This window comes from Cibotium barometz, chromosome 21, assembly GCF_041138505.1.
Source record: "Cibotium barometz isolate CiBa-2024 chromosome 21, ASM4113850v1, whole genome shotgun sequence".
Classification (NCBI taxonomy): domain Eukaryota; kingdom Viridiplantae; phylum Streptophyta; class Polypodiopsida; order Cyatheales; family Cibotiaceae; genus Cibotium; species Cibotium barometz.
The window spans coordinates 30,430,744-30,457,413 of NC_141066.1; the positions used below are offsets into that span (position 1 = coordinate 30,430,744).

General features: G+C 42.6%; 1 protein-coding gene across 3 annotated transcripts; it reads right to left on the reverse strand.

Annotated features, from left to right (window-relative positions):
- Positions 1–19,314: 19,314 nt before the first annotated feature.
- Positions 19,315–21,483, reverse strand: LOC147627060 (uncharacterized). Of its 3 annotated transcripts, none has more exons than XM_086816150.1 (6): positions 21,258–21,483; positions 20,422–21,125; positions 20,118–20,304; positions 19,734–19,802; positions 19,599–19,645; positions 19,315–19,478 (listed from the first exon to the last, which is right to left on the reverse strand). In XM_086816150.1, exons 1-6 carry the CDS (start codon positions 21,433–21,435, stop codon positions 19,437–19,439), a joined length of 1,227 nt encoding a protein of 408 aa, XP_086672276.1. In that variant the 5' UTR covers positions 21,436–21,483; the 3' UTR covers positions 19,315–19,436. The 3 variants fall into 3 exon arrangements, 2 of the variants coding, with proteins under 2 accessions (XP_086672276.1, XP_086672275.1); XM_086816149.1 differs by having other exon boundaries at positions 21,225–21,483; XR_015268523.1 differs by having other exon boundaries at positions 19,383–19,478; positions 20,118–20,207; positions 21,225–21,483.
- Between the last annotated feature and the right edge of the window lie 5,187 nt (positions 21,484–26,670).

A 26,670-nucleotide genomic window follows, 5' to 3' on the forward strand; every position in this document is an offset into this window, starting at 1 on the left:
TCATGGTATTCTGGCTACTACACAGGCTTTGGAAAGTTATTTCTTTTGGTCAGCTTTACGTAGAGATATTGAAACTTATGTTCGTGAGTTCCTAGTGTGTCACAAAGTCAAGTTTGATATTTCTTTTCGTCAGCTTTACGCAAGGGATATTGAAACTTATGTTCGTGAGTGCCTAGCCATTCAAATTAGCCCAAATAAGCTGAAAGTCTCTGTCCAAAGAATAAATATCTTGCATCCCTGACAAGTCCTGATGATAGGCGATAGTCACTACATGCACTTGAGGCCTACGTGACAGAGCATCTGCCGCTACCAAATTATTCTTGCCTGGAGTATGCAAAATCTAAAAATAAAACATGGGTTACGCTTCTAAAGTGCTCGCACACACTACATTTGTGGAGAGTATTGGTCAGAAGGACCTGGATTGTGTCGTCAATGCCATATTGTCGGGGACCCTTTCACTTAGCAAGAAGAGGCACAAGACTGTAGCTAGGCATCTCAAGAACATTATGAGTTCACCTAGAAAATTATCATAGATACTGTGTTCGACACTACTAATTTGTTTAAAGACAATTAATGTAACTCCTTTTTATTAATACGAGCGGGTTTTTCTATACATAATGTCTACATAAAGTTTGAATAATTTAAGTTTCCATGATATGAGAGAGAGAAAGAGCCATTATGGATAACACTGGATTGCATGCATATTTAGTTTGTGGTATCAGTGGTGATTAATTTGGGCCAACTTCCCATGATGTCCCCTGTCCTCTCTAACCACAATGGGTGTGTAGTTCTGTCCTATCCAGCCATGAAATGAAATGATATATTAACATCTCTAAGAGGCCATAATGGCCTATGAGACCAAAACTGCGAGTACATCTGAAGTTGGTGTCTCATCAAAGAGAACAACTTAATGAGACTAAAAAGTACAATAAACTTATTGTCCTACAGTTCTAAGAACAGAACTGTAAGACTCCGAGATGATATTGAGTAGAAAATACTGGAAAATACTGAAAAATGTATATCAGGTAGATCCATGTATGCTGATCAGTTTGAAGTGTTGCCCTCTCCTTAGATCAAGTATCTCCGCCATGGGGATGTCTAGAATGGAGAGGTCGTAGAAGCGAGGTAGGTGCCTCCGATGCCGAGAAATAATGGCTCTGATCTGGCGATGGTGAGGATGTCGTGGTCGGGATCCTGATGGGCGTGGCCAACGAGCACGACATAAGATAACTGGGAGCGTGGTCGATGCCCTAATGGCCCAATGGAGGAGGTATCAGGAGGTGTGTGGGATAGGTTGCTGGTGCTAGTGCCGAAGAAATCTGTTAGGGTCCTCTGTCTAGGTACATCATGGCTCGGTCTAGGTACATCATGGCTCGGTCTCCTGTCTGCCAAGAGGGTCTCTCTGTGTCTCCTGAGCTCAAGTAGAAACAATCCCAGGCATCTCTGATCCTCAAACTCCATGACCCTGTGTAACGGCCCAAAACCCTCTCGTCGGAAGAGGTAGTTATATCTCCCTCGGATCTCATAATAGACTATACATCGGCAAATGTAGTGTTCCTCTGTATCTACCTCCTGGTAGCATAGCTACAAATGTGGTCATCCAAGATCTGATGCACATATTGCCCTGCCTAAATCCGCAGCTGGTGTGATAAGGTCCGGATCTGTCCAATGGCACAATGTATCCCATGTGATAGGTGTACATCCATGTACGCTAGGCGGGTGATAAAATCATCTGGTGAGAGGTGTAGAAAATGGCTCTTGTAATGAGACATTTTCATGCCTAAGGGCTCAAGGGGGCTAGTCCACGTCCTCTCTGTGTCCACTCTGATGATATTCATCCTGATCATGCGATTTTGCTCTGAGCAGGTGAGATAAAAAAATGGACAATCCAGAGTGTACTACTGAAAGGAGAGAGAGAGAGAGAGAGAGAGAGAGAGAGAGAGAGAGAGCCATTGTGGATAACATTGGATTGCATGCATGTTTATCATGTGGTATCAGTAGTGATTAATTTGGGCCAACTTCCCATGATGTCCCCCCTCCCCGTCCTCTCTGACCACAATGAGTGTGTAGTTCTGTTTGATTTAGCCAACACCCAGCTCTAATTGATAATAGCAAGGCCTATGTGTATGTGAATGTGAATGCTTGTACATGTGACAATTGGAGGCCACCAAACACAAAAATAGCCCCAAACCTGAACAGGGTGACTTTTGCCCAGACAGGCTTGCTGTCTGGGCAAAAGTCGCCATGTTGATATATAGTGCTCTACAAAGTAGTATTAAGATCGTAAAAGATACCCTTTTACATGATGAGAGAGTTCTTACACATGGAAGGAGAGAGTTTGATTAATGTGAACCATAGATAAATACATTTTTCCCATGATGAGCTACCGATAAACTGGAAAATGTGGTGCCTTCACACTGGCCCTGACATCACGAAGCATATTTTGAGAACTATCTATATCATACATTGCAAGCATGTATCATTTGAAGGCCTAGAAAAGCGAAAAAGCCCCAACTTGAACAGGGCGACTTTTGCCCAAAAAGCAAAAAAGCCCCAACTTGAACAGGGCAACTTTTGCCCAAACAGGCTTCCTATCTGGGCAAAAGTCACCCTGTTTAGGTTCGGGCTTTTTTGCTTTTCTAGGCCTTCAAATGATACATGCTTGCAATGTATGATATAGATAGTTCTTAAAAGACTTTATAGTCTCACAGTTAGAAATGCAAGCAAGAGTGGGATATGGTGGATCAAATATGGGGCAAGACATGATTAAGCATGTGATTAGAAAGTGATTAAGGTAAGATTAGTGAACAATTAATCTAATAGGATAATGTAGGCATGGATACTCAAAAACCAAAAATTTCTCATTAGGGTAATGCCTCAATTTATAGGTTTTACATCCACAAGATGCCAAGCATCTAATCCCACTGATTTCTCCTTGATTTGTGCCACCTCCCCTACATGTGGGGGTACCTTTTCCTAGAATCTTTCCACACCTCTATATTCACTCATGCTATCCTTGATACTCCCATATCAGTAGATTCTTCTTATCTTTTCACTGCTACCCACTCAATTACTGACTCCCTTTTACGATCTCTAGCTAAGGGCTTGTTCCCGCACACACCCATTCACTTGCATATTTCAACACCTCCCCTCAAGTGAATAACTCTAGCACACCTAGACCCTATACCAAGTTTCCCTCTTACTTGGTTGCGACTAGTGCCTCAAGTCCCTAACTCATAGTCCTTGGACACTCTCTCTCTATGTGTCCAAGGCTACTACAAGTGCCCGTGACCTTGACTAAAGTGCTCACACATACATCTACCACATGGCCTACATCATCGGTGGCTCAGAGGAGGTGGTTTTACTCTATTGGGGTAGGTTACATTGGGTTGTGGGGTTTCTCTCTCTTTCTCTCTCAGAAAAGATGTCCTGACTCCTAAGGAGTCTCCATGAAGTTTGCCGATGTCGATCCTTCTTCATTTGGTTTGCTGTAGAGCAATCTAGCCATGTGTCTTGGGTTTCCGGAGTTGTGTGGCAAGTGAAGGTCCTTCCTCCTCCCCCTGCCTCTTCCTCATCCTCGTCCTCGTGCAAGGCCTCCTCGGGTGTAGAATGCTTTCTCCTCTCCAGTTATTGGTTCCAATCCTTTCTTCTCTTTGACCTTGTCCTCTTGCTCTAGTAGAGCTCCTTCTATCTCATGCAGCTTCAAATTTAGTACATTCTTTAAGGTTGCCACAATGTTCTCATACTCTCCCTTGTCCACACTCTTCAGAAGCACTAAAAATCTATCACCGCTCCATGATTCTATTATATCAGATCAGAATGTATCAGCAAAAATTGGTGCTTGCAGCTAAAGCTCCTAAGAGAGATATACTACAAGAGGATATAAGCCACAAGAATGAAGAGGCAACCTTTGCACGTCCGGAGGCCCCAAATGAAAGCCAAGAAGTGGAAAAAAGAAAGAGAGCCGAAGAAGCAATAAGCCTCAGCAAACAAGCGACAAATAGCTGGATGATGAAGAGCAAATCCCGGTGGATTCCTTCTTGCATAATCTGGATGATGACCGCTTCTTGACAAAGACTATGGAGGGCTTGGACGGCTTGCTACAATTACCACTACATGATTTAGACGGTGCAACTTCAACTAGTGTTTCCATCTGGGAACAAGAACAAAGAGTGTGCCACTACCATTTGTTACCTACTCACATTCTCAAAGACAAAAATGCAACACTCTGGAGATAAGCCCAAGAAGCAAGTGACCATGTCCAGATGCTCCAAGAACAAATGGCAACAGTAATGGCTACACATAAAGATGTCATCCTTAAAAACTTAAAGGCTGTAGAGAAGAAGAGGAGGCAAGATACCGAGTTTTAGAAGGCAACAACCACTACTCAGTCAAATAATTGTGCAACAGATTGAGGAAAATATGGAGCTGAAGGCACAAGTAGAGCAAGCAAAGGATCAACTTCAAAAAGAAGTCACACATACTAAGGAACAAGAAAGGCAACATGCTCAACAGCTTCATGAGGCTAACAAAACATTCCAAGACAAAGAAGAGGCATTCACAAAGACCATGAAGAGGACTGACACTTGTAAGACCTCTAAGACTCAGAGGACTGACCTACATAGCTCGTGCTTGACTATCCCTGGACTAAGGGCTCACAATGGGGTCATGACGTAGGACAAATATTTCTAAAAAAGGTGCTACTTTTGTACAAATGCTGCATTGATAATCATGTGTAACATGCAGAAGCTTCAGAGAAGATCGGTAACTTCAATGCTCAAAAATCAGCACTCTTTTTGCGACGGAATTCATGCACAAAATTGAATGAAGATGTGCAGAAAATAGAGAGAGAGAGAGAGAGAGAGAGAGAGAGAGAGAGAGAGAGATGGAGAGGACACATTATTGGGTCCCAAATACCCTCTATAGGGCCCCACCACGGATGGTCTATTTGCTTTATTAGAATGATGTAAATCTGAAAAGAAAATACAAAAATCTTGACCTTTCTTGGCTGAGAAATCTCTGGCCTTGACCTGCAGTCCTTCACCCCTTTACTTTAGCAACTCCTTGGCTTGTTTGGCCCTTGTTTGCCTTGGCTCTTGGTGAAATATGAGAACACAAATGAATTGTGGCTCTCCTATTTATACTACTCCAGGATGACCAGTCGGCCAGCAATACTGTAGTCGGCTGTCCTAAATTTAGCGCAAAATACAAAAAATATTATTATTAAATGCTACACATGCATTCATACCTAGCTGGGCAACTTTGCACATGGATAAAAGTGGCTGGGCACTGTGCCTGTTGCTTAGGAGTCTCGGCACTGATTACACATTGTTCTGAAGGCTGAGCAGCCTGTATGGGTTGCCCCATACTTGCCCTACACCCCTGCTAGGGCTGGATAACCAATCAGCTATCCTTGGCCTATCCCTAGGGCTGTCCTACAGTCCTCCATGTCTACCCGTGGGTACATCCAGAGCCTTCGTGGCTGGTGGGTACATCCAGGGCCTTCGTGGCCCTCATGGTTGGGGTGGTTTCACACCATCCCCATGTCCACACTAAGACTTGGGATAGCCCTATGGGCTGGCCTCTTTTCCTAAAAGCAAATCCTAACTTTCTATACAATGATCTGGCATCCGGTGTACCATACCATATACACAGAATCACTGACATCATTCTAGAGGAGGGAGACTCACAGCGTGGATTGGCACTGTTTCATGTGCAGGACAATGCACACCTAACCTTGGATTCCTGTGAAGGACAATGCACACCTGACCTCTCGGATGACAGAGATGGATCCCTGGATGGCTGACTCATCCCGGACTGGGCTCACATGGGACCAGTTTACCATCCCAGGTCCTGCACCTTCTGTATAGATATGTCTACGTGGCATCCAAATGCGGGGTGCATGTGGCATCCCCTTCTTCTTAACTTGACATGGGACCAGTTTACCATCCCAGATCCTGCACCTTCTGTATAGATATGTCTACGTGTGGCATCCAAGTGCGGGATGCACGTGACATCCCCTTGTGCTTAACTTGACATGGGACCAGTTTACCATCCCAGGTCCTGCACCTTCTTTATAGATATGTCTACGTGGCATCCAAGTGCGGGATGCACGTGACATCCCCTTCTGCTTAACTTGACAGAAGCTGCATAGCCTCCAAATAATCCGTCAATAACGCCGGGTAGTCTTCGAAAAAGTCTTTGTCAAGCCATACGGCTTCGTGGGTCCCTCGGTCTTGAAACTTCATGAGGAACTATCTTTGTCTTTGGCTTGAGCCATGCTTGAAACGGTGCAGAAGGATCTATTCTGGAACCATATCTTTTGCTTCATCAACAATATCAGGTTTCGTCTCGTCTTTAACTTCTGAAGGGATTGGACCTACATATGGCTTTAACTAACTGACGTGAAACACATCGTGTATAGTCCAACTTCGAGGCAACTTTAACTGCATAGACACATCATTAATCTTCTACCTGATGGAAAAATGTCCAAAGCTCCTAAAAGACAACTTTGGGCATCGCTTGTCCACCTGTTTTAACCTTTGCATCATAATCCGAAATAATCTAAAGATAAACCCAATCCCCTTCCAAAAACTTGATATCCCTTCGGTCTTTATTGGCCTGTTGAGTGTAGGCCTCTTGCGCTTTAGCCAATCTATCTTTTACTGACTCTAAAATCTCCTGGTAAGACTCTGTCACTCTGTTCGCTTTAGGTACTGAAGACGAGGTCTTGGTCAACAATGACTGGAAAGGTCTTCCAAATGCTGCCTCATATGGAGTCCTGTCAATAGCTGAAGAAAAAGAATCATTCAAAACAGCTTGAACTAAAGGCAAATAAGATTCCCACTTACCTTGTTGATCGTGGGTGGACATAACACTTTAGCACATCAAAGACCAACTAGTTGTAAATCTTTGTCTGGCCGTCCATCTGTGGGTAGAATGCACTGGAAAAATTCAATTTAGTACCAAAGTTATCAAACAATGCCCTCCAAAAATGACTGGTAAACTTGGCATCTCGGTCTGACACTACGGTCCTAGGAATCTCGCCAATCGAGTACCAATGCCGAATGAACAACTGGGCAACATCCTCAGTGGTCACATTGGCCCTGTAAGGAATAAGCAAGGAATAAGCATAACAAATTTGTTAAATCTATCAACAATAGTTAAGCACTGTGTATTATGCGTACTCGAACTGGGAGGCAGATTCATGACAAAGTCTATTGAAATATCTTGGAAAGGATCCTCCAGGAATTGGCAAGGGTTGTAATAACCCTATCTTCTTTCCACGAGGAGCTTTCACCTTTTGACAAATATCACAGCGTTGTACATATGTAAACACATCTCATCTTATCTTTGGTCAATAATATTGCCGTTCCAATTTCTCCACAGTCGAATTCATGCCCCTATGACCACCAGTAATGGCATCATGGGCATCATGGAGAAGAGCTACCCTGAACAACTTCATGACACAGAGTCAGTCTTTGTAGAAAAGCCAACCATCACGTATTAGAAAGTGGCATGGTCCTGTGGCATCCAATGCATGTTCCCACTGTGTAGTACCGAACTCCTCAAAATCCACGTATGTGCGCTTCATGTCCTCTAGTCCTGTACCAACAAGATCGAGTCTAGCGGTCTGAATCGAAGTCACTTGTCCCTTCCTGCTCAAAGCATCGGCCACTGGATTGGCCTTTCTTGGAAGGTACTCAATCATACCACTGAATTGCTGGAATATTTGGCTCCAGCGGTGTTGTCAATCACTCCACTGTGCACTTGGCATTGTCTAAATCCCCAGTGTAATGCTTGATGGTCAGTGCGAACCTCAAAGTCACAGCCATATAGAAAATGTTTCCAATGTTTTAAGGCCTGTATAATTGCTAGGAGTTCACGATCATAGATTGAGTAGTTTTTCTCTGCGGGCAATAACTTACGAGACATGTAAGCTACTGGATGACCATTCCGTGCAATACACCTCCAATTGCGGTGTTACTTGCATCAGTGAGTGATCACTTGAAATGGTTCGTCCCACGAGGCTAGTGCTAAACAAGGCGCTTCTGTGATAAAGCCACCTTGAGATTCTTGAATGCCTCCAATGCTCGTGGAGTCATTCGAATCTTTTGCCTTCTTGTCTTCACACCCTTTAGCACATCGGTGAGATCTGCCGAGAGATCAGAAAATTTATCTATGTGGGTGGAGTATGGCTGGCATATACTCACAAAGGATCTGATGTCATAGGCTGTTTGAGGTATTTCCCAATTGACAATCTCGGCTACTTTAGCTAGATTAAGTCGAATGCCTTTTGCACTAATTATGTATCCCAAGTAATGTACCTAGAACAGATAAAATTTTGACTTCTTTTCATTGACGTAGAGCTCGTTACTTTCTAGCAACTTAAGGACTTTCTCCACATCAATGTCATGCTGTTCAACCGTAGTTGAAAATACCAGTATGTCGTCCAAAAATATGAACACACACTTTCCAATCAAATCCTAGAAAACACCCATCATCATGTAGTTAAATGTAGCTAGGGCATTCGTCAAGCCAAATGGCATGACCACAAATTCATAGTGGGTCCGTTCTGTACAAAAGGTTGTCTTGGGGATGTCCCCCTCCACAATCCTCACTTGGTGGTACCCACTCTTTAAATCAAGTTTTGAGAAGACCTTTACTCCATTTAGCCTCTCGAGAATATAATCAATTCGAGGCATCGGGAATTTGCTCTTGATAGTCAGCTTGTTGAGTGAATCAACACACAATCGAGAAGACCCATCTTTCTTCTTGACAAATAAGATCGGGGCTGCAAATGGGACACGTTGGGGCAGATAAAGCCAGATTGCAACAATTCTTGGAGTTGGCTGTCCAACTCCGATTCCATTGCCTTGGAAAGGCGATACGAAAACTTGCTTGGGGGTTCCGAGCATGGGAGGAGGTCAACCTTGTGGTCCTCCGGTCTGGACAGGGGAGCTGGGGAGGGAGGCTTTCCCGAAGAAAAATCTTCTGGAACTTCTCATGGAGAGCCAAGTACTTCTTGGAAGCACTGGCCACCGTCTAGGCTGTCTCGATGTATATCATCGCACACTGTGCACCTTTCTTGACTGCTCGCTTAGCCTGCAACAACAAGTGGCTTATGAGCGGAAAGTTCGAAATTCCTGGCTCACACTTAATGGTCACTGGGGTGTTTGACACATTTCGATTATTGATCTGGAACGTGTGCTTGTCCCACTTGACATCTGGAAGAAACTTGTGAAACCACTGAATACCCAAAATTATGTTTGCTCCTACTAGAGGGGCAACTATAAAATCACGCACAAATTCTATGCCCTAAATAACTAACTTAGCACCTAGAGCTTCATACTTGACATTCGTTGTCATGCCTGTGCTAAAACCCTCAACTTGTTTGTCTCCGTGCTGCCCACTGTCAAACAAGACAATGACTCTCTGGCCACCTATGTAGCCAAAGGACTCAAGCAATTTGTTGTGCTTGTACTCCTGGTCATGGACCCCCTTCTGCTTATCTTCGAGCTCCCGGCTAATAATTGCTCCAACTGAAGCACCGGGGTTTGAAGAACTAGGGGTAGCCCACTGGGGTCTGTGTGGGAGCTGAGCTCACCCACAAAAACTGTGGAGGCAGCAGCGGCGGGCTTTGGAGGCCAAGATATAGCAAAGAATCAAAAGAGTACCTTCCAAGACTCATCCATCTTGGGTTGATTGACACGAGGCAAAGGTTTACTAGGATGACCGTTTGCATGCCATTCTGCTCGAGCTTGTAGAAGTTGATCGAGGAATGGCTCCTTTTGCATTGACTTTGCAACAGATAAATTTGCATGGAAATGTCACGAGAAATCTTGGGCAGGCAATTTACAATTATCTTTGATCTCCTGAACCTAAATTGTTGACGCAATTGAGGGGTCACTTTAGCCATATTTAGAGCCTGCAAGCTTTTTGCAGCACTAATGGAGTGTTGACCAGAGATAATCCAATATTCAACTTTATGAATATCTTCTTTTGTGAGTTTATCAAGGGGTTGTTTCTCGTAGCACGATTACAAGGCATCAAAATTGTAAGTATCTCCTCTTGCTTTGGGTCTCAATAAAGTCTTGGGTCAAAATACGAACCCAATCCTTATTTAACCTTCTATACACATAGTTTGAAGGAGCAGGACAACATTTCATCACATCAATGTTGAAGACCTCATTTAGACCAAAGGGATAATATCCCTTCTTTATTTCTAATGAGATCATTGCTTTGCTGCCCTTGTTTGGAGTCTCAAGCTCCATTAGCTCGTCATCGGACGCATCTATCTCCTTTGAACCACTTGCTGGTTTTGTCCTTTGACTCTTTGAAGAGATTTCTTGAACCTTTGTAGAGTGCTTTGCCTTTCTCTTCTTTGTAAGTGCTTACTCCTCTTCTTGCACTTGAGAGCCTGCCATGTCTTCAGCTGCTATTGTGCTTACATCAAGGACTTTTGTTTTGTCACCCTCCTTTTTATGTTTTGAAGAAGTTGTACCAGCATTTCTAGATGCTTCAAGTGCACTCTTCACTATGGCCCTGCCTTTTTTCTCCACAATTTTCCTAACTTGAGTGGTTGTTGTCTCCTTTTCAGGTATGTACTTTTTTCGTGAATCCAAAGCCTTCTTTGCATGGCTCACCGCATTCACCAGGTCCTCCACATTATCCACCCCTGAGTCTTCTTGATTGGAAAAGTCAATGATCTTCAATCCTAGCTTTACAATAGAATTGTCCTTTCCTAGTTTACTGCCAGTCATGTCTGCTGGGTGAAAAGTGTCCAATGATAAGCAAAACTTATTTGCTTTTGTATTTTCTCCTTCTGGCAATACATTTTGCATGTGAAGCATGGGTTTGCTCTTGCATCCACATCATCCTTAGCACCTACCACAATCCCCATATCTCCATATGATGTATCACCTTAAGACAGAAACAAATGGAGGACTCCTTTGAAGTTTGCACTAGCATCGTAGCTATCCACAAACCATTTTACTCCTTCTTTGTTACTCAATTCGAAGGTTTTATCCACCTTAATTCTAGGAGTGACACTTTTAGCTTGAGTTGTTGTTTCGAGAGCATCCAGAGTAAAGATTGGTGCACCATGTGGTTGCGAGGTAGCGGGCACTCTGCTAGCTTCCATTCATGTGAAGCACAAAAAAAGTTTCAAAACCTTAGAAAAAAATGGATTTAAATGCTACATATCAAATCACTACCTATCAAACTTAAGAAAATGCATGCTACAATTATTGATGCTTCACTTAGTTTGCTTGAATAGCGGGGGCCTCACTTGCATTTACTTAATCCATACAGAAGCTCGACTTAAGCTAGAGCCTAGATCTAAGTTGTGCACTCATATGCTAGGGGTACGCTAGCATAGAGAGGCAAGGCTCAAACTCAAGTTTGAGCCTTAAGGCAAAGTTCCATGTATGGGAGGCTTGAACTTAAGCTGGATTCTATATCCAAGTTGTGCACTCAGATGCTAGGGGTGCACTAGCATGGAGAGCAAAGGCTCAAACTCAAGTTCAAGCCTTGAGGCCGGAGTACACTAGCATGGAGAACAAAGGCTCAATCTGAAGTTCGAGCCTTAAGGCCGGTGCCTTAAGGCCGGTGTACACTAGCATCGAGAGCACAGGATCCAACTCGAGTTCGAGCCTTAAGGCCGGTGTTCACTAGCATGGAGAACAAAGGCTCAATTTGAAGGTCGAGCCTTAACACCGGGGTGTACTAGCATGGAGAGCAAAGGCTCAAACTCAAGTTCGAGCCTTAAGGCCGGGGTACACTAGCATGGAGAACGAAGGCTCAATCTGAAGATCGAGCCTTAAGACCGGGGTGCACTAGCATGGAGAGCAAAGGCTCAAACTTAAGTTCGAGCCTTAAAGGGTCCGGGTACACTAGCATGGAGAACGAAGGCTCGATCTGAAGTTCGAGCCTTAAGACCGGGGTACACTAGCATGGAGAGAAAAGGCTCAAACTCAAGTTCGAGCCTTAAGGCCGGGGTACACTAGCATGGAGAACGAAGGCTCAATTTGAAGTTCGAGCCTTAAGGCCGGGGTGCACTAGCATGGAGAGCAAAGGCTCAAACTCAAGTTCAAGCCTTAAGACCGGGGTGCACTAGCATGGAGAGCAAAGGCTCAAACTCAAGTTCGAGCCTTAAGGCCGGGGTACACTAGCATGGAGAACGAAGGCTCAATCTGAAGTTTGAGCCTTAAGGCCAAGGTACACTAGCATGGAGAACGAAGGCTCAATTTGAAGTTTGAGCCTTAAGGCCATGGTACACTAGCATGGAGAGCAAAGGCTCAAACTCAAGTTTGAGCCTTAAGACCAGGGTACACTAGCATGGAGAGCAAAGGCTCAATCTGAAGTTTGAGCCTTAAGGCTGGGGTGCACTAGCATGGAGAGCAAAGGCTCAAACTCAAGTTCGAGCCTTAAGACCGGGGTGCACTAGCATGGAGAGCAAAGGCTGAGCAAAGGCTCAAACTCAAGTTCGAGCCTTAAGGTCGAGGTGCACTAGCATGGAGAACGAAGGCTCAATCTGAAGTTCAAGCATTAAGGCCGGGGTGCACTAGCATGGAGAGCAAAGGCTCAAACTCAAGTTCGAGCCTTAAGACCGGGGTGCACTAGCATGGAGAGCAAAGGAGCAAAGGCTTAAACTCAAGTTCGAGCCTTAAGGCTAGGGTGCACTAGCACAGAGAGCAAAGGCTCAAACTCAAGTTTGAGCCTTAAGGCCGGGGTACACTAACATGGAGAACAAAGACTCAATCTAGGTCGAGCGTTAACACATAAGTTCTATGTAGGGGAGGCTCGAACTTAAGGTGGAGTCTATATCCAAGTTGTGCACTGAGATATGTGACACATATACCATGTTTATATAGGGAACCCTTGTCATTTAGATTATATAATGTGCACAAAGATCAGTTTTACAGGTTCTCGACATATGTGAAGACACAAAAGAGAGCAGCAAGAAGTGCATACAACGAGCAACGATTGACAAATGGCACACTTAGCGTGCAATCAAGTAAGCGTTTATATTGATTACTGTAATCAATTAAAGAACGACTTACTTGTTGCGTAAAGTATTCAATTAGATGAGGGAACACACGAAACGCAGATGGGCACACGAAAGTCTCCGATGTCGCACAGACGTGAGACGGATACTTCTTTGCCTTGGGGTTATGGCCAAGTGATCCCAACTTCACAATTTCATCTCTCTCAAAATGTTTAAGGAACTTAGAAAGAGGAGAGAAACACATGTATGGTGACTTAAGCTCACAAAACTCAGATGCAGAACCACGAACAGATCTTTTTGATTGTGTTTTGTCTACTATGGCCCTGTATTAGCATATGGAAGTGCTGAAGGAGAGAAACGCATATTGTAAGCAGAGCATTGAGGATGCAGGTGCAGAGACACATGTAGAAACAAATGTGGATACAGAGGAAAATTGTTCTTCACATATGCAGTCAGTCTTTCATACTAACACACATGTACAGGATAGGGGCAATGGCAATGCCTCAAGTTTAATGCCATCAAATTCAAGGACATTTTTCAAGAGATTGCCAAGGACGTTGTTGTTGCAACTTGACAATTGTGGTTCTGAAAATAAGAATCGTTATGTATTTGCCTATCTATCCCTATTGGTTGCACGAGGAGTGTTTGACATGGTGCAGCTTGGTTTTCTTATGGTTGGTCATACTCATGAAGATATTGATGCATTGTTTCGTCGCTTCTCTGAGAAGTTGAGGAAACAAACCATTTTCACATTCCCACATTTGATGAAGATCTTTAATGAGTGTGTTAGCATGCATCCAGCACCCTTTCTCCTACAAAGGTGGTAGACTTCAAAGGCTTTGTCAAGGGATGCTTACATGATGGAGCCGATAGCTTGATTGGACATTCAAAGCCATTGCAATTCAGGTTTTATATGAGTGATGGAATACCTTTGATGCAATACAAAGTACACCCCAAAAATGTTGATTGGTTACCAGAAAGCGGTATAGAGTTATGGAATACACATGCCTTCGTAGGGTACCCTTAAGGGCTGCTCCCTTCTTCTACATGCACTACATGCTTCTAGAAAGATGCCTGGCATCATTTCAGAGAGTTGCAAACCAAACACTCAAGACACTTGACATCATTCTTAGAGTACGGGCTGGCACTACTTCATGTGGAGGACAATGCACACTTGACCAAGACCATGGGACTTGTACACTTGACCACTTGACCAAGACATGGGACTTGTACACCTGACCTTGGATGCTTAGAGTGGAACCTTGGTTAATTCGTCCCGGACTGGGCCTCACATGGCACCACTTTCCACTCTAGGTCCTGTACCTACTGTAGAAATATGTCCACGTGGCATCCAAGTGTAGGATGCATGTGACAATTACCTAGGTCATCTCCATTGAAGAAAAAGGTTCAAGCAAATTCAATAGATGCTATAGGCTGTAGCACATCATTATTTCATCACAAATCATTGTCCAACTCTAAGTCATTGGTCAATATCTCAAAAGCATGATATTCAATACACTTAGTTTGATATGATAGAGTGGGAATAAATAGATGGTGATAACACACTTCATTGATTTTGAAAGATTGTTGTGTTTCAAGATATGCTTTCTTACAGGTGTGCAAAAACAATATGTAAAATATATACAAGGAAGATGCTTGAAAAAGGTACACAAAAAGTGCATAGAAAGTACATGGCTCACCAAAGATCGAACAAAAATACAATAAGAGGAAGAGACTTGAAGCATGAGAAACTAACTCACACACTATCAAACACAAAAAAATAAAAAATAAATAAATAAATAAAGAATACCTATAAATTTTCTTTCTAGAAATAAGATTGATTGTTAGAATAGCATAAGTAAGAGTGAATTGAAACATACTAATCATAAATAATGCTAATGACCTTTCAAAGGGTATCTCTGGAGGCTACAAGCCTTAAATGTTATTTCTTAATCTCCTTTGCTAAGAACTCGTTCGCCTTCAACTTTATGAATACGTTTTTACCTATAAATAATGTAATGTAGATTCTTCTCTTAGAGAAAAACAAGTAGATAATATAAATCACATCTTCAAAGCTGAACCATGCTGGAGAAGGAATAACATGTCAAAATGAGTAGAGGAAATGAGACAAAATATTGAGAGTAGAAAGTACAGAAATGCAAGAGAGGAGAAGGTTGCATAAACTCTATTATACACACCTGAATTTGGTACAAAAACAAGTGGAGGAACAAGGCCCACATATATATGGGTTGGGGTTGTTGGTCGGCCAATACAAAACAGGTCAAAAGTCCTTGAAGAGTCCACGATTGGAGAATATCTAGTCCGCTAGCAAAAATAAAAGTTGGCTAATAGAAAATACAAGTCAGCCAACAAAAAAAGTAATTGGCTCGACTTGACTAGCCACACCTACAGGCTGAGAGGGAAAAATAGCACCCTAACAACTAGGAAAATGGGCACTGAAAAAAATGGAGAAAACTCATACACAAGCGGGCACACCCACAACAATGGCCCACTCCTTACGTAGTAATATGGTACAGACAAGAGATGAATGCTAACATCCCCTCTCAGCTCTTGGATGTGGAACCAACCCCAGTGAGTTGGAGTGTTGACGGAGCATCTGCTAAGGTAAAGGCTTTGTGAAGAGGTCCGTTGCATTGTCCTCTGTCGAACAAAGGACTAGCAAGATGTCACCAGCCAAAATCTTTGTATGAACAAAGTGATATTGTATCTCTATGTGCTTGGTTTGGGCATGGAAGAACGGGTTCCGAGAAATAGCTATACAACTCTGGTTGTTGCACTGGATGATCGTGGGGTCCTTTTGTGGAAACCCAATCTTCCCAAGAAGTAACCTTTGTTCTCATGTCTAGATCTCCCCAATCAGAGTCACTCCAACCTCGAAGACTGACTCGGTCCTTCGTTTCCCCTCGAGTGTTATAAAAGAGTCCAAGATCCTTTGTACCTTGCAAATACCGCAAGATTCGTAAACTTGTGTTCCAATGAGTCTTTAAAGTGTATGCATAAATGAGCTCAACAATCCAACTGGAAAACTCAAGTCCAATCTGGTAATCAGTAACCAAATCAATGAATCGACAAGTTTTTGATACAAGGAGGCATCAACTTGCTCACAAGGATCATGTACAATATGTTTGGTATTCGGGTCCATAGGAGATAAAGTAGGCTTGCAGTTCTCCAACCCAAAGGTCTCTAACAACTCATGAACATATCGTTGTTGAGAAACAAAGAACCCCCTCTGGGTCTACCAAATCTCCAATCCCAAAAAGAAATGAAGTAAGCCTAAACCCGTCATCTCAAACTCCTATGACAAGGCAGCCTTTATCACAACGATGTGCTCCATATGACCGTTAGTGAGAATGAGATCATCCGCATAGAGAATAATCAAGGTGACCATACCACGTTTCCAAAAGAGATACAAGTTTGGATTTGCAACGGATCTTTGGAAACCCTTTCTAAGAAAGAAAGAATCAATCTTCTGGTTTCAAGCCCTGGGAACTTGTTTAAGACCATATAAGATCTTTCGTAACCTCTAAACCATACCTTTTGATCTTGAAACCTCAAAGCCTGGAAGTTTCTCAACATATACCTCCTCTTACAAGTCACCATTTAGGAACAGAGATTTCACATCCATCTGATACACCGGCCACTACTGAGAAGAGGAAACGGCAAGAACTGTCCGAATCATAGTCATCCTAGTTGTTGGGGCAAAAGTGTCCATATAGTCAATGCTAGGCCGCTGAGCATAGCCCTTAGCCACAAGTCTGACCATGTGCTTGTCTACAGACCCATCGGACGTATACTTGGTCTTGTAGACCCACTTGACACCAATGACTTACCGTTTTGATGGCCTTGGTACCAACTCCCAAGTTCTATTCTTCTCTATGGCTTCAAGTTCCACTTGCATGGCTTTCCTTCAAGTCTCCTGGGAAAGAGACTCCTTAATTTAAGTAGGCTCTTTGTCCCGAATGATACAAGACATCAATGCATAGTTCACTTGTAAAAGCTCCTCTAACTAACTTTTATCATGAACTCTATGTGATCTCCGAGGTCCATCCTTCGTGGTGCACTCGGAGGGATACTCTGTAACACTTGACTCCCGAATGGTATCCAACAATCACTTTGGTACCCGAATAGAACGCGAAGCTTCCTGCATGTTGCTGTGGCCAACCTTAGGCTCAACCTCTACAAGTGATTGAGAATGGCTAGCTGGAACAATAGTGTGGGAATTATTCTCATACTCATCTAGTTCTCCAAGAAGTGGTGGCTCCTTAACAGTGGAAGTTGGAACATGCTCGTCAAAGACATCTTTGCTGACAACAACCTCATTCTACTACGGGTTGTATAACTTGTAGCCTTTGGAGAGTTATATCTCACAAAAACAAGCTTTTGGGACTTTGAGTCAAGCTTCCCTCTTTGCTTCTTTGCTATGTGAATATAGGCATCACTTCCAAAAACACAAAAATGGGAGGCACTTGGTTTCGTACCAAAATAAGCCTCAAATGGATGCATCGTAGGCACTAAAGTCGTTGGAGATCGGTTGAGGATATGGACAGCTATAGCCACAGTCTCTCCTAAAGTGGACGAGGAAGATCATGATGCTCCAACATCATTCTCACCATCTCCACCATAGTCCTGCTCTTACGCTCAACCACTCCATTCTTTGAAGAAGGCGACCCTGTATTGGCCAACTCCCACTTCATGCCATGCTCCGCACAAAAGCATTAGCAAAAAACCTCCCTCCTTTGTAAGCTCGAATAGTCTTCACTTGCAATCTAGATTCCTTTTCCACCAAAACATACCAATCCTTGAACTGAGCAAAGATTTGGTCCTTTTGTGAAAGAAAATACACCCATGTAAACTTGTTACAATCATTATGAAATATAGATTCCTTTTCCACCAAAACATACCAATCCTTGAACTGAGCAAAGATTTGGTCCTTTTGTGAAAGAAAATACACCCATGTAAACTTGTTACAATCATCCACAAGCATTATGAAATATAAGGATCCTCCCAAATATGGGGTTTGCATAGGTTTACACAAGTCAGTGTTGTGTACCAACTCCACAAGTTTCAAAGCTAACCTAGTAGCCTGTTTCGGAAAAGACTCCCTATACTGCCTCCCACGAATGCAAGAACTACAATGTCCCTGCTTGTTGTCAACATCTGGCAAGACATCAACCATATGGTTCTGGAAAGCCCACCACAGCGCAGCCAACAAAAACACAAGTCAGCCACCAACAAAAAAAGTAACGGGCTCCACCTTACCAACCACACCTATAGGTTGACAAGGAAAAATAACACCCCCATAACTAGGAAAATGGACAATGGAAAAAATGGAGAAAACTTCTACATGGGCGGACCCACAACAATGGCCCTCACTTCCTATTGAGTAATATGGTACAAACAAGAGATGACTGCTAACATAACATAGAGGGTAACAAACAAAATCTAACATGTGCCAAGAGAATCTATATGCATTCATAATATTTTAAAGAGACAGCACCATGTCCAACAATATAAAGCTATGGGTTATTAATAGTAGTGTCAAAATTACCAAATAACAAAACTATCAAATATAATACATATGGGGTTTCTTAAGTGGATGATTCAGTCTCATGATAATTAATTCTCCTTGAAAAGATTTTCTAGCTGATATTATGACGACAATCTTTTAATTTTGATTGCTATAGCTCATGCCCTCTGTAGACCTTAGGGACTCCTTTTTTCCGGTTATTATTGAGATTCTGTGCATTGTCAGCAATGCAAGATAATCACGTTATGAATCGTGTCTGTCAAAAAATCACTTACTGCAGAAATCACATTCATAGCCCAACGTCGACATCTTTTATAACTAGGAAAAATAGCACCCCCACAACTAGGAAAATGGACAATGGGAGAAATTGATAAAACTCATACACAGGCGGGCACACCCACAACAATGGCCCTCACTCCCTACTGAGTAATATGGTACAGACTGCTAACATAACCATAGACTGTATCATACATGGAAAAAATGGACAATGGGAAAAATAGAGAAAACTCATACACGAGTGGGCACACCCACAACAATGGCCTTCACTCCCTGCTGAGTAATATGGTACAGACAGGAGATGACTGCTAACATAACATAGATGGTAACATACAAAATCTAACATGTGCCAAGTCAATCTATGCATTGATATTATTTTAAAGAGACAGCAGCTATATAAAGCATGTGTTATTAATAGTAGTGTCAAGATTACCAAATAACAAAACTATCAAATATAATACATATATATAATACATATGGGGCTTCTTAAGTGGATGATTCAGTCTCATGATAATTAATTCTCCTCGAAAAGATTTTCTAGCTGATAGTATGACGACAATCTTTTAATTTTGATTGCTCTATAGCTCATGCCCTCTGCAGACCCTAGGTCCTTAGGGACTCCTTTTTCCGGTTATTATTGAGATTCTGTGCATGGTCAGCAATACAAGTTAATCACGTTATGAATCGTGTCTGTCAAAAAATCACTTACTCCAGAAATCACATTCATAGCCCAGCGTCGACATCTTTAATATAAAAACTACTCACCTCCAATTCTTGACCGATGGCCTTTAGCTTTTCCGTGATGTAATTCCCTGCAAGGCAAAAACCATATTGATCAAATATTCATCGAGTCCGGCGATATAAGGATGCAAGGTACTAGAGTCAGTGGTAGCTATCCACCGTTGTTCCTGGTGATGTTATCTGCTAACTCTGCAACTTCATTTGCACATCCGAAGGAGAAACTGAAACCTGGCAGCCAAATGTGAGTTAAAAAATGTGATGACCTTAGCATAGGAAATTATGAATCACGCTTTCTTCTTCAAATGCGTGGTTGGGATTTATCCATGGACGTAATTGCCTACAGACCACAGCTACACGGCGGGTTGAGATTGAAATGGCCACTGACTGACCTCGGATCAAATCAGAGAGCCGATTGAAATCGCGGAAGCAACAGACTGTCAGCTTGAATCTTAGGGGCTTTACATGACGAACGTTGAAGGGGCTCGAAATTACGGTATGAGTCACTAATATACACTATCTATTTGACTAATAAATATAATATACCTGAACCACCATGTCCGTAGTTGTGAATAATGCGAGTGCCACCCTCGTGCTCAAGCCGCACGCCACCGCGTCGAGCAGGCCGAAGTCCAACTGCGATTGGGTATAGGTTATCAGGAGGTGTCTTCTCCAGTTTAGGGTAAAACATGACGTTTCTTTCCCACATATCTTTCACAGGAGCATGATTTTTCTGACAATATATTGTAATTAGCGCTCGTCTTCTGCAGTAGTGATTATATAAATGCACGGCTGCAACACACGCAAACAAACATGGAGTAAGGCAAACCAGTACACCATGACGTAGTACCTCATCTATGTCCAGTGACGTTTGATTTGGCTCCGTGATACCACCCACAATCACGATATTGTCGTTGCGAGGAACGATGAATACCATGTCGGTTGCATCTTTACGTCCAGCCAGGGAGATGCACATCGCCTGAGGAAGGTTGCCGTCCTCTTTCCCTCTGATCTTTTCGTCGAGGACGTCGGCCACACGCCGAAGAACGGCTCCGCGAAGTGCGTAGACACAATCATCCTTTGCCAATTCTCTCGACCCCAGGCCCGTGCAGTTAATTATCAGGTCCGCCTTGTACAGAGATAGCAAGCCTTTTTCCATTTCCCTCAGCTCTTTTCGCAAGGGCTTCAGCAGCTGGAAAAGACGGGCATTCTCATTGTTTGACACATCTTCGGTCAGCCAGCCCATGTACTGATCAGTGTCAATAACAGGCGCCTTGTATTGATACGCGTCCTTAATCCCATATTCTTCCTTGACGCCAAGCTCTTCCACAATATCGAGAGACTTCCTGTACTCCAGCACGGCATGCTTCTTCATCCCTTCTCGCTTCCTGTTTTCGAGGTCGTTACCATCGATGCTCTCTTGGAAGAAGAAGTTGGCCATGCACATGCGGACGCCGGGAGTGGCGTCCTTCTCCATTTTCTCGAACTCGTGGAAAGATTTCATGCACCAACCTTGCGACCTTTCGAGACTTTGCTGGTCGGTGTTGTGCGAGCCTGCAACAGCGCCATGTAAAGCGTAAAGTTAGAATTGGATTTCTTATACCAGCGTGATTATTTCAAAACTGGAGGGAGCAGGGGCGTCCTCTGATCTACCGCAAACAGCTGGTGGCCACTCCCAAAGGGCACCTGCTATCTGGGAGGTAATTGGTTTCTTTATGGATGCATATTCATGGGCGATCACGGAGACCTTGTAGCCCTTCTCGAGCAAGACCTTGGCCGTGGTAAGACCACTCACCCCTCCTCCGATTACAAGTGCATGGGGCTTAAACCCCCGCGATATCCCAGACGCAGCTTGATTAGCCATGCCGGCAAATAATAACTGCTTGATGATATTATATAACTAGGCAATGTGCGATGTGTCATAATAACTAGGCAATGTGCGATATTGAGGAGGCACTGCGCCTGGGGGAGTTGAAGCTAGGCTAGGTACTAGTTCTTATATAGAGAATCGAGATGCCAGTTTCGTTTATTGTGATGAGAGTTGCGCGTTAATGATGATCAAATTGACATCAGTGCAGGCGTTTATTGTGATCAGAGTTGCGAGTAAATTATCAAACTGACAGTGCAGGTGTCGTGCGGGATCGGATCTCCTCGGACGAAACCGTGAGGCACCGAGTTGTTGTTCAATTCAAGTTATCTCAAACAAAAAAAAACAAAGAATCGTACTGATTGATTAAGGAGACACGCTTAGTGTTCCTATCGAAGTTATCTCAAACAAAAAAGAAAGAAAGGATCGTACTGATTGATTAAGGGGAGCTTAGTGTTCCTATCGTACTGATTGATTGATGGCAATATTAACTGCGATTCTTAAATGTAATGGCCAAGTGTGCGCTCGTGCAGGTTTGAAGCTAGGCTAGATACTAGTTCTTATATAGAGAATCGAGATGCCCGTTTCTTTTTTTTTTTCAATAAAAGGCATTTTCATTACTGAAAAAAGACAATACAGGTTACAAGAGTCGGAGATTTAGCTTTGGCCAAGCTCCTGATACATGGAATCATGGGGGAGTTACAATTTACCAAAGTACTGAGTTACATACCGGGATTCATGGGGGATTACAGATTTCCAAAGTACTGAGTTACAAGATGGCTTCTATATCATACCTAAGTTTCCTATAGGTACTGGAGCTTTAGAACATAGGAGAGATCAATCTTGACGAGTTGCTCTCTCTTTTCTTGTAGCTGTAGTAGCTTTATCTTCGCCTGAATGTTCATGGCCGACCTTTCAATCTGGACTTTAGCTCTTGAAATTTTGGTCTCAATGGCAGTGAGCTTCCTCAGGTAGAATCTCTCTCCAGCGGAGGTGAGCTGACTTTTGAGGGTGTTAGTATTCCGAGTACTGCCATTGTATAAGGCCGCTAGTCTTTCAAGCCAAAAGAACCAGAGAATCTCTGTTCTAATTACAGTCCACAGCTCCGTAGAGCATCCTATTGAATCACCAATGAGCAGATGTTTCCATGACAGTAATGTTTGCCCTCAACTAGCAACATATTCATTAAGTTTCTTAACCATTAGCTCTATGGCAGGGCACAAAAGAAATATGTGGACATCATCTTCTTCTTTGTTGCATCTGCTGCAAGTACCATTGCCCTTCCCGATAGCAAGAGCCTTTTTCTGTGTCCAGATGGCTCTGTACATGATAAGCCAAGCTAGGCAGGCTTTCTTAGGTTCCACATGTTTCCCCCATAAGGACTTAAAGAGAAAATACCATTGTAATCTGTCTTTGAGGATACTCCATCTTTGGTTAAGAGATGCCAGTTTCGTTTATTGTGATGAGGGTTGCGAGTTAATGATCAAATTGACATCAGTGCAGGCGTTTATTGTGATGAGAGTTGCGAGTTAATTATCAAACTGACAGTGCAGGTGTCGTGCGAGATCGGATCTCCTACGGACGAAACAGTGAGGCACCGAGTTGTTGTTCAATTCAAGTTATCTCAAACAAAAAAAAAAGAAGAATCGTACTGATTGATTAAGGACCGGAGGTAGTCCTGACCTCGGACGAAACCGTGAGGCACCGAGTTGTTGTTCAATTCAAGTTATCTCAAACAAAAAAAAACAAAGAATCGTACTGATTGATTAAGGACAGGAGGTAGTCCTGAGGTTGTGGGTTCAAGCCCTCCCTCTCCAAGGGGTGGCACGCATGGGTTCAAGCCCTCCCTCTCCAAGGGGTGGCACGGGTGGGTTTATGTTAAATTCGTGGCCCTAGCACGGGTGGTCACCTACCCGGTGACCGCCTTGGTCTAGACGATGGTGCAAAAGAGGTATAGACACATGTCCGTATATTTTTTGGGATTCGAACCTGGGTCCTTGCCAAGGGAGGCAAAGCATCTATCCACTGCACCGCGAGCACACACATGATATGCACACATGTCCATAATATCTTATGGACACATGTCTACAGATAGGCCTGTCATCAGCCACCACTGACCGGGTGATCGGGCCCGCAGGGTGCCACGTATCGTGGCTCCCCGAAATTTAACCTAAGCCGTGGGTGTGTTGTGCTGTACTTTCTAATTCTAGCCAATTTAATATATATATATATATATATATATTGATTATAACGACTACATGGCAAGGGACTCGTGACCACCAGTTTTCCGTCTCCTGAACTTGGCACGGAGTCCGGACCTCTCCTACACCACATCCACTTTAACTCCTCAACCTATAAAATACCTATATGAGGATAGGGCCTACAATGTTACATCAACCTATAAAATACCTATATGAGGATAGGGCCTACAATGTTACATCAATCTCCTAGATTATGTAGTATGCACATTGCCCACTTTAAATCCTTGACCCAAAAGAAAAGTGATCATCTTGTTTACAACTATTCGGTTGAGGAGTGGAAGCCTTGAAGAGACATTTTCAAGAGTCATGGACCATGGGAGTAGTTGATCCATAACCATGGATCAACTACTCCCATGGTCTATTCAACTCCTCAATTGGGAGTAGTTGATCCAATTGCTCCCATCGTCCATTCAACTCCTCAATAGAGTAGTTGTAAATGGTATGGGCGCAGTAGATCCATAACCATGGATCAACTACTCCCGTGGTCCGTGACTCTTGAAAATGTCTCTTCAAGGCTTCAACTCCTCAACCAAGTAGTTGTAAATGCTATGGTTACGGATCAACTAGTCCCATGGTGTGTGAGTCTTGAAAATGTCTCTTCAAGGCTTCAACTCCTCAACAGAGTAGTTGTAAATGCCCCTTCAAGACTTTAAAGTTTAACTCCTCAGCTGAGTCACCGACTACATGTAAATATGTGCTAGTTGTGGAGTAGTTGTCCTTCAAGGCTTTCACTCCTCAACCGAGTCATCAACCACATGTTCATATTTTGTCCACAGTCCAAGAGGCAGTGGTTTCTCAACCTACCATATGTTATGAATATGGTGTACTCAATCCTCTAAATCCTCCCCCCATTCAATTTTCAATTTTGAACATTGCAGATCTCTTCTGAATAGAACTTGACCTACAATAGATGTGTGTTGACAAGTGGCATACTCCTAGAGAAGTGTTTCAAAGAAAATTTGCCCTTCACATAGAAGGGTGAAAAAAGATGAACCCTACATATGAAGGGCCCTTTTTAAAAAAATATTTTCAATTTACATTTAATAAAATAGATATTTTTGGTGTACTCATAATTTAAAACAATTGTAATGTGTATTTAGTTAAATAGACAGAATTTGTGTAATTGGATGGTGTTAGACTTTTTAACTTAAGAAAGCAACTTTGATGTTAGCCCATCTCTAAAAGCAAAAAGAAAAAGAAAAAAATCGGTATTGAGTATACTATAAATCCCTTCCCCCACTCGCCAGCCCTAGCCCCACTCACCTCCCTTTTCTCTGTTTTTGAAGGCTTTAACATCTCAACCAAGTGACAAACCACTTTTTAATATGGTGTGCAAGACATTTACTCCTCAACTAACCACATGTTATGTAATTATTAATATGGTGCTCAAGAGTCAATATACTATGTCCATACGCATCCGTACAGTGGAACACGATACACCTAGAACTTGAAGGTTGATGGGGGCCCTACGGATACGTCCTTCACTTTTTTTAAAAGAATTACACTTTAAAAAAACATAGAGTTCAAAAAAACAGTAGTATACTTCACAATAAATGGAGTATTATTAAAATTTTGGGGTTGTCTTTCAAATTGTAGGCTCGTGCATGGCTGAAATTCGACGCAAAATGGGACCTCTATGTAGTGTGCGCAAGAAAAAACATTTCACCCAAATGGTGAAAAACCTTCTCTGAAAATTGTACATATTTTCTACAAATTCTAATAAAATTGAAGGTATTTATGGTTATAGCCTTCCAAAAGTTTCAATTCTAAAACCTTTGAATCTACGATGAGATATTTTTTGGATTTCACGTGGAAAATGCACTATACATCTATACTCTGGTTTTTCACACTCTTCCGAGCGATGTCTACTGTTTTTATATCAAGCATACTTTTTTTTTGTGCAAGAAATACAACACACTTTTTTCACTCTCTTCCTCGATGTCTATTGTTGTTCATACATCTATACCTTGGTTTTTCACACTCTTTCTCGATGTCTATTGTTTTTACTAGTATTGGACCCGCGCATTGCTGCGGCGACCAAGGTTCAAGAAAAGAACTGGTTCTATGTCTATAGCCATCTCTCTCTCTCTCTATCTCTCTCTCTATCTCACACGCACACACACACGCACACGCACGCATGCACACTCTCTCTCTCTCTCTCTCTCTCTCTCTCTCTCTTCTCACTTTCCCACACATAGAAGCACTCTCTCTCTCACACACACACACATACTCTCTCTCTCTCTCTCTCTCTCTCTCTCCCCCTCACACACACACACACACACACACACACACACGTTAATATTAGTATATACAATATTATGTTTTAGATACATATAGCCATACATAGACACATATACTTATACATACATATATAGGTGAAATTAAAAATATAAATACACACATAATTTTTAATGGGTGGTAAGGTGTGCTCACTTTTAAATATATAGATAGATATATTATACAACACACAGACACACACACATACATGCACATAGATATATATTTCTATACATATATATATGTGTGTGTGTATGCATTTACATATATATATATATGTGCACACACACACACACACATGTATATACACACATATATATTTGTACGTACGTATGTATAAATGTACATAAAAAACACACATACATGTATACACACATACACATATATATATTTTTTTATTTAATTTAATTTATATTTATATTTTATTAAAAGCTATTTTTTATTCTCTATCTCTTGCTCTCTTTCTCTCTTTTCACCCTCTCCCTCTTTGCACCGCTCTCTCTCTCTCTCTCTCTCTCTCTCTCTCTCTCTCTCTCTCTCTTTCTAGGCCTGCCCCATCTCACTCGTTCTCAAGCACACACATAGATGCAAATGTACACACACGCATGCACTCTCCCTCTCACACATACATACACACATGTAAACACCCGCACATGCACTAATGCAAACACACACTCTCTCCTCCCACATAAAC

What these genes read in the sequence shown, in the direction of transcription:
- LOC147627060 (XM_086816149.1), bottom strand. Translation starts at nt 21,435, where the DNA reads ATGGCTAATCAAGCTGCGTCTGGGATATCGCGGGGGTTTAAGCCCCAT. An exon ending in GTGGCCACCAGCTGTTTGCG is followed by an intron (nt 21,126 to 21,224) that starts GTAGATCAGAGG and finishes GCGCTGTTGCAG; the next exon opens with GCTCGCACAACACCGACCAG. An exon ending in CCATCGGTCAAGAATTGGAG is followed by an intron (nt 19,479 to 19,598) that starts GTGAGTAGTTTT and finishes GACCATGCACAG; the next exon opens with AATCTCAATAATAACCGGAA.